This window comes from Aptenodytes forsteri, unplaced genomic scaffold (genome assembly GCF_000699145.1).
Source record: "Aptenodytes forsteri isolate BGI_AS27 unplaced genomic scaffold, ASM69914v1 Scaffold428, whole genome shotgun sequence".
Lineage (NCBI taxonomy): Eukaryota > Metazoa > Chordata > Aves > Sphenisciformes > Spheniscidae > Aptenodytes > Aptenodytes forsteri.
In genome coordinates, this window is record NW_008794177.1 from 182,175 (window position 1) to 193,079 (window position 10,905).

Sequence of the window (10,905 nt, forward strand, 5' to 3'; positions counted from 1 at the left end):
AAAACGGGGGGGGGGGGGAAGAGGAGGAGGAGGAGGAGGAAGAAGAGAGCAGTTACAATAGGGATACCATGTGCAAAACTGTAAACCAGGCAGAGGGTTGTAGCCGACTTGTCTCCCCGGCCTCGCTCCCCACGTGTGCCGGCAAAACCAAACCAGGGACGGTCGCAGGCTAGGCTCCTGCCCCGGGGTCCTCCACCGCAGCGTGCCGGCACAGTGAGAGGGCACCGGCCGCCCGCCGCCGCTCAGAGCCATTAACGAGGATGGGAGAGTAATTACATCCTGATCGAGCCCCAAAACCTCTTCCAGAACGCCGGTCAGGATACAGGCACCGCTGTGGGGTCTCTCCGAGAGGGTAGGAGGGCGCTGGAGCGAGCCCCCGGCGCAGGGAGCTGCTGGGGCCGTCCTCCCCCCGCTCACTCTCAGGAGGAATCGCGGTCCATGCTGCACCCCAGGGCTTCGATGTCGTTGCTGATGTGCGAGATCATTCGGTCCCACTCGTCCTCCTCCGAAGGGACGGACTGGTCATCCGAGCTGCCGGCAGCGCCGTTGCCGTTGGTGGTGGAGTTGGAGGTGGTGCTCAGAGTCCGCCTGTACCTCCCGAAACTGTCTGTGATGATGCCCCGGCCATCCTTCACCCCGATGGTCTCGAGGAAGTTCTCGAAGTGTTGGCTGTCCTTCTCGGGGATGAAGGGGCGAAGACCTGCATCGGGGAAGAAAACACAAGAGGGAAACCGTTAGCATCATCCTGTGTTTTGTACGGCACGGGCACGCGGGGGAGAGACACCCGGGACAGATTTCCACGTGGATTTGATCAGCTGTCCGAAATTCCCCGGGGCTTCTGAGCCTTCCAGCAGAGCCCAGCTGCTGAGGCTGGCTGCAACGCTGTGCCCCGGCTCCCCGAAAGAGCGCAGGGCTCGGCAGAGGAGCGCGTTTTGGGGGGGGACACGGGGACCACTGGGGTCTCCGGCTCGTGGCCACATCTCCCATTTACACTCTGAGAACTGCAGCCACTGCCTACCGAGGACAAAAACCTGCTAAAGCGGGATTTTCCGAGCTCGAAAGGATCATCTGCTAATTCCTCGCCGAAACACATTGCTGGGCTTTACTGAGCTTACTGCCGTAACGGCATCAGCCCAGGACGCAGGCGCCCGAAGGAGCACAGGCAGGGCGGCTGCAGGAACATCCATCCCCTCTCCCTCTGTGCACCCTGCTGTGGGCCAGCGTCCCTGGCAGGGTGGCTGTCACCCGGGGCGAAGCAGAGAGGGTCACCGGGACGCAGGTTGGGCACGCTGCTAGTTCTCCTTTCAGGAGTTTAAATAACTTTTGTTTTTCTTTGTAATTAGAGGTAGGGCGAGAGTCCTTAATAGCAAGTCTTTAAGCTAAGGCTAGTTAAATGCCTTTTCCTCCAGATGGGCCCCATCCTGCTCCAGCTGCAATCATGGAGCAGGTGCCCTGCTGAGCATCGTCTCTCCCATAGCCAGTCCCAGCTTTAGGGCTACAGTCACTACCCAAACCACTTGGAAGAAAACTCTGGGCCCTCAAAAACAGTTGGACTCGATGATCGTAAAGGTCTTTTCCAACCTAAATGATTCTAAAAACTGAAAGCAAAACCTTTACAGGAGCCTTCCAGTGTAGCCTGAGCCGGGGCAGAAGGTTTGCCGCTCCTCACCTCTCTATCTCACACCGCCCACACCAGTCAAACCTGTGGGGAGCGGCCAGTGCTCAGCCCAGGAGCGTGTGGCACCCGTACGACCGCCCAGGCTGGGAAAAGCAAGTCGGATCTGCTTTTCGGTGACGTGCAGCCAATATAAAGTCAGCCTCCCAGCACAGCGACCTTGCCGTTGCACCGGCTTTGGTACCGGTGACGTTAAAGGCAAGTTGGTTGCGTGCACGCTGCTGAAAGAAAATGCCTTTGTGCTGGCGGAGGCGCCCGGCTGCGCTGCTAGATCCCCAGGACAAAGGAAAGAGAAGCCGGCTGCCAGGAGAGCTTGCCAAGAGCTGCCCCTCTCCCTGCGGCACGCCGACTCCAGTGAACAACCCCCGGTGCTTTCAGCAGATCTGCTTTTAAAACAGGGCGAAAACATGGCTTTTCAGCGACAAGAGGCATCTCCCTTTTGGTCCCTGGGCAGTTTGAAAGCCCCACCTGCCCCCCCAGCACTGGCACACGGGGCGCTGGCCCTGCAGCCCCTCGGCTTGGGGAGTGGGTCAGCTCAGCACCCAGCCGAGACCCTGCCCGCCCCGGGGCCAGAGCAGAGACACCGGGTCAGGCCCACGTGCTCCTGCCCCAACCCCACAGGCTCTCGTCACCGATGCTCTTTCAGATTCTTAAAGCCAAAATCAAATCAGGGAGTTTGAGCAGGAGGGTCTTGAAGAGCCCCTGAGGCGCTCAGCCCCCTTTTAATGAAGAGGAACGAAAGGGTCCTGTCACCTGCCAGGGTGCACAACTTCTCTCCAGGACTGTAAAGTCCTCTCCAGGGAATGCAGGTTCGATACGCCCGGATGAACGGCACAGCCGACAGCAGAAGGGCCCGGACCAAGGACCAGAGCCTTCTTCCTACCGGCAGGCACAGAAAAGCCTGGTGCCTGGTCTGGAGGAGGTACCCAGGCAGTCAGGAGGGAGAGGTGAGCATCTCGAGGGATGACTCAAGCCTCTGAGATGGGGGCCTGATCTAGATGGACCCAGCTGCCCTCAGGAAAGAGGTGTCTCCAAAGGAGAGGCGGATTGAGATGTTGCTCCTTGCCTGGTGACACCCCAAGGAATCTTTGTGCCATCCACGCCCGCCCCTTTACCCCCTCGCATCCCATCAGACTGCCCACGTGGAGGGCCCATGCGTCAGAGATCGGTACAAGGCACGTCGCGAGGGCTCGGGAGCAGAGCGACGCCGGCTCTCACCCTCTGGTTGGTCATCCACGATGAATCCCCGGCAGTGGACACTCACCTAAGAGCAGGAACTTTCTACTGTCCCCGTAGAGCTGCTTCAAGTTGATGCAGAATTCGTGGATCGAAGCCCCGTTGCGATACTCGTGCAGGAGCATTGCGAACTGCTGGATCTCTTGGGAAGAGAGTTTTGTTCGGAGCTGCGGAAGAGAAGCGCACCGCAAACATCACTCATTTTTTAGGAGGAAGATGATGGGAAGCCTGGGAACGGCGTTTACCAGATTTATTGCTGTTTGACAGGAGCTGCAGTAACGAACCAGCTCATCCCGACAGAAAAGCGGGGCAGGCTGGTGCAACCCACTACTGAGCTGGCAGCTTTCAAATGGGGGCAAGCTGTGGGCGTACACAGGGACCGTGACTCGTGAAGTGACGGACCTGGAGTGCCGTGGATGGCGTGACATGCCTTTATGCGGCGAGGGGGGGGACAAGGGGGTGGGGACGCTCCTGCAGGAGAGGGATGTGAGCCCACGTTCAGGTCCCGTGAAGCCTCCAAGCACAATTTGTACGAAAAGGAGGTGGCTGGGATGTTCCTACAGCAGCAGGGGCTCACGTCCTACACGACGAGGCAATGAACCCAAATCCCACGAGCACTCGAGCACCCTAAAGGGAAGAAAACCCCTCCAACCCTTCTCTGGGACCCTGGGGCACCCTACCGTCATCATATAGTCCTGGAGCAGCTCTGTCGCCGTGGTGCTCAGCTCGCTCTCGCTGACTGTCTTAATGTGCGGAGACTGTTGTGTGGAGAAGGAAGAGGGGGAGTTGTCACCTGCATCCAAGGTTTCTGGAAAGGAACTGAAATGCAAACGGATCGTGAGTTCTCCAGAGCTCCTCGGGCACCTTCTGCATCGCCGTTGCTGGCAAGTTGCGGCACGGGGGAGCCTGGAAGGGTGGAGAGGCACGTGGAGCCGCGCTCTCCCTGCAGTAAAGCTCGCAGCCTTCTGCTCCTGGGGGCGTCTGAAGGCTCCCGCACAGCACAGAGGACTTGAACTACACTGGTCTGGTGACCTGCTGAAAATGAATCCCTACATGAGCGCAGACCCCCCCTCCAACTGCTTTCTCATTTTGGAACAGTGGGGGGAAAAGTCTCAAACCACTTTATTTTGGCATTAAATGCGAAAATTTTCAAATAGCATCAGTCAATTTTAAACAACCGGTTCGTGCGTCAGGTTTTCAGCCCACAAACACTATCAACTTTTTCAGCGGTCACCGATTCAGGCGGGAAGAAGTTTCCAAAATAAAGGGTTTTGGGGAAAACATGTCTCCCCATTCCAGCTGGACTTCACCAAAGCAAAGCAGCCCAGCAAGCGTCACACCCCCGCTTTGCTGACGCAGGGGACTGCACATACATTGTGTACGTGATCGTCTCTGGAAACCCGCGGCGGCAGAACAATGCGGCCGCGGATGCTGCGGAGGCAGGGACCACGGCACCGCACACGGACAGTAAAAACACCGTCCAATGTTTCAGCCAGGCTGAGCAGAAGCTTTTCAATGTGCAGACCGCAGCGGTTTCTGCTCTGGGGGCTTTAAACCTGGCAGCGAGGCTGCACTAATAAGCCCGAGCGCCGAGCGAGCTCCGTGTACCACGTTTAACTTACAAAGTGCTTGCTTCCGTTTCGTAAGATTCCTTAACATCCACTTTTGTAGAAGAGTCATCTGCAAGGAAAACATTTGAGACACGGCGTTTAAGAGGCAGAAATTCGGTGCTTTTCCCGATCCATGACCTACACGCACACCGATTTCTGACTCGGCTTTCTGGAAGGTGAGAGGCAGCGGGGCCGGGGCCGAGGTGGTGCTGAGCGGTGCTGTGTCAGGACTGGATACAGACGCAGCAGAGATGCAGAACCGCAAAGGGATTGTTTTATTAAGTGCCTCCGTCCAACGTGAATAGAGAGGCAAAGGGTACGGGGGACAAGGACGATGGCTGATGTCCCACAGCCCAGCTGGGGAAACGTCTGCAGGCAGGAGATAGCCCTCGTGCCCTTCCAACTCACAGGCAATTAAAGCAGAGGAGGCGTTTTGTTTTCAATACCCTGCAGGAGGGAAGCCGCCAGGCTGGGCCAGGCTGGCTCTGACCTCAGAGGGTGGCAGGAGGAGAGGTGACAGATGGTGGTGAAGATGGGGAGAGACCACCTAGGTTGGAACTAAAACATCCCTGTATTATCAACACTGTTTCCAGCACAAATCCAAAACATAGCCCCACACTAGCTACTGTGAAGAAAATATTAACTCTATCCCAGCCAAAACCAGCACAATGATCTTTAAGGTCTCTTCCAACCCAAACCTTTCTATGATTCTATGACCCTCAGACAGGCCCAGTAAGAAAGAGGCAAACGGGGAGAGCACGGACTTACCGCTGTGTAAGGACATGTGCCGTGTCGGCGTGGACGCTCCATCAAATATTGCTCTGTCCAAGAAGTCTATCGTGGACTCAGTGTAAACAATTTGGAAGACTTGGCTGAGAAGTGAGCACAGCTCCTCGGCAGTCACCTGGGGAGGGAGCAGAGAAGGGCTGGTGCAAGGCAGAAGATACCACGGTGGCCTTTCTCTTCGGCTCCCTACGGTGGGCACGCCACGTGGGGCAGCGGTGTGCTGTATTTGTAAGGGTGCTGCCCTCCCAGCGAGGAGAGGGAACCCGCTCGTCCAAGATCCAGGACACTGCTCGACCCACAGGGTCTCTAGGGCTGGAGGTGACGAACCTCAAATCTCGTTAGCTACCTCCTGCTGTCCCCTGGGCTTTTCCTCGGTGCCAGAGGAGACGAACTCCTGAGATGTATCACCCCTCATCACCCTCCCATACTGCCGGAGAAGCACCGTGGCCCTCTTCAACCGGCCAGACCCAGGCAATAGGAGATCAGATGCTCCGTTGTCAACTCACAGCTATGAAACAGCACCCAGATTTTGTGCCGATGCTCCGTCCTACTCCTCAGCTCAGGTCCCTGGGATTTTGGCTACATAACCTACATCCCAAATAGGTGCAGGCACCCCAGAGAGTGTTAGAGCTGAAAACAAGGCGAGCAAAACTCCACCCTGAAGGCAAAGGGTTCCTGCTGTAGAAGTAGGAGCACACAGACCGAGATCAGAATCTCTGGATCCAGACACCGGATGAAACAAATTTCCAGGTCAGCATCAGGAAAATGCCCCGGTTAGCAAAATCCTATTGTGGGAGAGATTCAGTTGTCTTCACAGATTTCCTGCTACTGGAGAAAGCTCTGGGCAGCAGGCACCACCACCGAGGGAAAACCATCTTTTGATACCCTCTCGTGTCCAAACCAGGGCTCGGGGCTGGGGCAGGGACCAGGTTTCCTCTTCCAGGTAGCACCTTGTGCGCCAGCAAAGCCCAACCCACACCCTGCAGTCTTAAAACTGGGCCTATGCGTGTCACACAACCTATGGCCAGATAAACATCTGGTCACATAACAGAGGGGACACTTGGCGAGAGCAAGATGAGGCCACCCTGGGGCCACCATCAACCTGAGAGGCTGTGGCCACCCCGGTCTAAGGGCCAGAAAACCTCCCAGCAATCCCAGTCCCAGCGTCGTCGCAACCGGTGAGTGACTCTGGAGGGAACCCCAACGTGGGACAGTCTTAATCGAGTGTTTTGAGTCTTACTTTGTTCTCCGTAGCCAGGACCACCAAGCAACAAGCTTCGACGGGAACCACCCCGCTCTCAGACAGCGAGCCTGAAGTAAGGGCTTTGGAGCTCTCGGCGCAGAGACTCTGGCTTGGGGAGATCCCGGGGTCCTGAGCTGAGAAAGAGAGAAGTCGTGATGGAAAGGTCGAGGCAAGGAGAAAACAGCAAGGAGTCCAAGCACGGCAAGCTGCCCTCCGAGCAGACTGCCTCTGGGGACAGCAAAGCCCCCGAAGCAGGAGGGCAGAGGATCCCACAGCCGGGAGAAAACACCCTGGAGGAGGGAGCTCTTGGGAGCCCGGGGACTGCACCGGAGCACTGCACAGGGCCAAAGTCCAGAGAAGGGCAGCGAGGCTGGTGAGGGGTCTGGAGACCAAGTGTGATGAGGAGCGGCTGAGGGAACTGGGGTTGTTTAGCCTGGAGAAAAGGAGGCTGAGGGGAGCCCTCATCGCTCTCTACAACCACCTGAAAGGAGGTTGTAGCGAGGGGGGGGTCAGTCTCTTCTCCCAAGGAACAAGCAACAGGACGAGAGGAAACGGCCTCAAGTTGTGCCAGGGGAGGTTTAGATTGGATATTAGGAAAAATTTCTTTACTGAAAGGGTTGTCAAGCATTGGAACAGGCTGCCCAGGGAAGTGGTGGAGTCACCATCCCTGGGGGTCTTTAAAAGACGTGTAGACGTGGTGCTTAGGGACATGGTTTAGTGGTGGACTTGGCAGTGCTGGCTTAACGGTTCGACTTGATGATCTTAAAGGTCTTTTCCAACCTAAACGATTCTATGATTCTAGGAAAGTCTTTGACTGAAAAGCCTATAATTTAGAGCTGGTTTCTGACAACTCTGTAAATCGTTGGCTTCGTTTCCATGGCTTAGCCAGCCTCAGAAATCCATCAGCAGAATCACAGCCTTCTAAGTCACTTATTTATTCTATAGACTGTCCTTTGCTGTCATGGCATTTATAATCCGATAAGAGTCTGTCATTACATCCTCTAAGTAGCTCAGCATTCCCCAAACGCTCCAGCCCAAAACCATGCAGGTTTGACACACACAGAGCTGCTGGGGACAGATTCGAGGCCCTCCCCGGGTATTACAAGAAGTGAGGTGTGTCGGAAGTGGTTGGTGTCACCTCGGTTATCCAACACGGCAATGAAATCCTCCCAGCAAACCTGCACAAGGGTTGCGAAGAGCCGGGCAGGTCCCACACGCGTGGGGACCAGGCTGGAGGAGCTGCTTCTACCTGCTCTCCTTGCTTTTCCTCCTTGCTGACATCCACAGAGGCCCCCACAGACTGGAGCGGGATGGGCAATGCAGAATAAACTACTGCACTTTAAGATCCCAAACTTTCCTAAGAGTCAGTAAATGACAGCTCTCCTTTGGGGTTTGGCAGTTGCCGGAGGACAGGCTACGGGAGGAATTTCTAAGCTGTACATGAGCCCACAGTTCACCTCCAGACACAACCCAGCCCAGCTCCAACACCCTTCATCCTTCCCAGCGTGCTCACTCTTCCGCGAGTCACAGCACCCTCAGGGGAACACGCGTAAACCCAGTCCTTCCTCCAGCCCCCCTAGAAAAGGATGGACCGAAACAACTCCAGGCAGGAGATTAAATAGAAGGAAGAAAGTTTTTTTACGCTGAGCGTGGTGAGACACTGGCAGAGGTTGCCCAGAGAGGTGGTGGATGCCCCATGCCTGGAAACATTCCAGGTCAGGTTGGACGGGGCTCTGAGCAACCTGATCTAGTGGAAGATGTCCCTGCCCACGGCAGGGGGGTTGGACTAGATGACCTTTAGAGGTCCCTTCCAACCCAAACCGTTCTAGGATTCTGTGATTCTGTGAAGGACACCGATTGTTTTGGTCTGTTCTCACCCAGCATCGCCTTTGTCCCGTTTCTGGTCAGGTTGGCTGCCGTCCTACACGAGGGCAATACTGGCTGCTGGGGGGCTCAGCCCCCACAACCCCAAAACACACAACAACCCCAAAACACAAGGCTACAGCCTGCCCGTGCTGGCCACAACCTACCTGTTTTCAGCACGACCAAATGAGAGGAGTCATCTCGGATGTAGGAAACGGACGCGATGTCATGGATGGGGACCCTGAGGATGAGATCTTCTCCATCCCTCCACACCAGCTTGATGTTGTATGCAGAGAGACTGATGACAGCATCGTGTTCTTGGGTCAGCTGCCCCGGGAGCTGGTGTGCTCTCTAAAATAAATGTATTTCCATTGATTTGCTGAACTGTTTCCCCTTTGGTAATGGTCTGGTAACGGGCTTCCCTCCCACGGATGGAAGACAGGAGTCAGACCAGCACCCAGCCCCAAGGAAGCTCCACAAGCCTTTTTTTTTCCTCCATGCTGCACGTTAGATAGAGACTACACGGAGCCAGTGATTCAACAGGCTGAGTGCTCACCTTTGCATTATCAATCAAATGCAGGATTTCCGTGCGGCTGGAGGGATTCAGGTACCCTGGGATGGATGTGAGTTGACCTAAATACTGGAAAAAAAGAACCAAACCGTTACCACATCACGTACACGCTAAGCACGCTGCCAAACACGCCAGCTACTGCAAGAGAGACACCATCAACACAGAGCGAAGGGCTGGTGCCCCAAGCCCCTGTTTAGAAGCTGCTAAACACACCTATGTATGGAAGATCTCTCATGCCTTTAAGTTATCCTAATGCTTCATATAGTTATATATGAGCCCCAGCCCCAGCCAGGCAGACGTTACCTTCACTTCTTTCTCGATGTAGTCATTCAGCAGCACGTCTGGTTCGACGCGGTCGGGCAGGGACACCACCACCGTATGCAGAGGCCGTCTCTCCGTAACCTTCTCCTGGGCTTTTTTATCCCGACCTTTTTCACCCTTCAGGAAGACTCGTTTGAAAGGAGACACTATTCCAGGCTGCGGAGAGAAAGGGAAGCATCAGTCAGTTTGCAGACGACACCAAGTTGGGCAGGAGTGTTGATCTGCTCGAGGGTAGGAAGGCTCTGCAGAGGGCCCTGGACAGGCTGGATCGATGGGCGCAGGCCAACTGTATGAGGTTCAACAAGGCCAAGTGCCGGGTCCTGCACTTCGGCCACAACAACCCCATGCAGCGCTACAGGCTTGGGGAAGAGTGGCTGGAAAGCTGCCTGGTGGAAAAGGACCTGGGGGTGCTGGTCGACAGCCGGCTGAACATGAGCCGGCAGTGTGCCCAGGCGGCCAAGAAGGCCAATGGCATCCCGGCCTGTATCAGAAATAGTGTGGCCAGCAGGAGCAGGGAAGTGATCGTGCCCCTGTACTCGGCACTGGTGAGGCCGCACCTCGAATACTGTGTTCAGTTTTGGGCCCCTCACGACAAGAAGGACGTCGAGGTGCTGGAGCGTGTCCAGAGAAGGGCAACGAGGCTGGTGAGGGGTCTGGAGCACAAGTCTGATGAGGAGCGGCTGAGGGAACTGGGGTTGTTTAGCCTGGAGAAGAGGAGGCTGAGGGGAGACCTCATCGCTCTCTACAACCACCTGAAAGGAGGTTGTAGCGAGGGGGGGGTCGGTCTCTTCTCCCAAGGAACAAGCGACAGGACGAGAGGAAACATCATCAAGTTGCACCAGGGGAGGTTTAGATTGGACGTGAGGAAAAATGTCTTTACTGGAAGAGTGGTGAAACATTGGAACAGGCTGCCCAGGGAAGTGGTGGAGTCCCCATCCCTGGAGGTATTTAAAAGACGTGTAGATGAGGTGCTTAGGGACATGGTTTAGTGGGCATGGTGGTGTTGGGTCGATGGTTGGACTCGATGATCTTGGAGGTCTTTTCCAACCTTAATGATTCTATGATTGGGGTTAAGGGCAAGAGAGGGAGTTTCTGTACCGAAATGGGGGGAAACCAGCAGCACCCACTGCCCAGCGCTCCTCCAGCCCGTACATGTGTACTCACAGCCTGGTTTTACCAGCCCCAACCACCCCGCAGACAGGCTGGTTTTAGAGCTATGAATCCATGAGTGTGTGATCTTCCACTGAAAACCCCTTTCCCACAACACGTTGCAAGAACACAAGTGCTGATAAGCGCCCTTGACCAAAACGGGATGACTTTTTCCCCCAAAGTCATGATGTCCAACCTTTCAGTTAAGAACAAATACAAATATATATTCACATTCAGAGCTGTAAGAGTGAGAGAGCCACGGCCACGCGCAAAACCAGCAGGCTTCCTCCTCGCCTCGGTGCAATTTTCTGTTTCACCCAAGCATTTGCAGCGAACAACCCGACGAAGGACTGCAAAAGGAAAAGGCAGAGATGCTGCAAACTTGTCTGAGGTCTCCGGGGAGACCCACAAACGCGAGTACACGCCCCAGGAGATGGCCTCCCCTGGGAAA

The 10,905-nt window shown here is 55.6% G+C and overlaps 1 protein-coding gene across 1 annotated transcript; it reads right to left on the minus strand.

The window, feature by feature from the left end:
- Nucleotides 1–28: 28 nt before the first annotated feature.
- On the minus strand, nt 29–9,455 carry CCM2 (CCM2 scaffolding protein; the record flags this gene model as incomplete). The annotated part of the gene is made up of 9 exons (XM_009284412.2): nt 29–700; nt 2,940–3,078; nt 3,592–3,730; nt 4,534–4,591; nt 5,290–5,425; nt 6,548–6,684; nt 8,581–8,764; nt 8,970–9,053; nt 9,288–9,455. Coding segments are annotated over 9 exons (1,326 nt in total), but the record flags the coding sequence as incomplete, so codon positions are not given.
- Nucleotides 9,456–10,905: the final 1,450 nt, after the last annotated feature.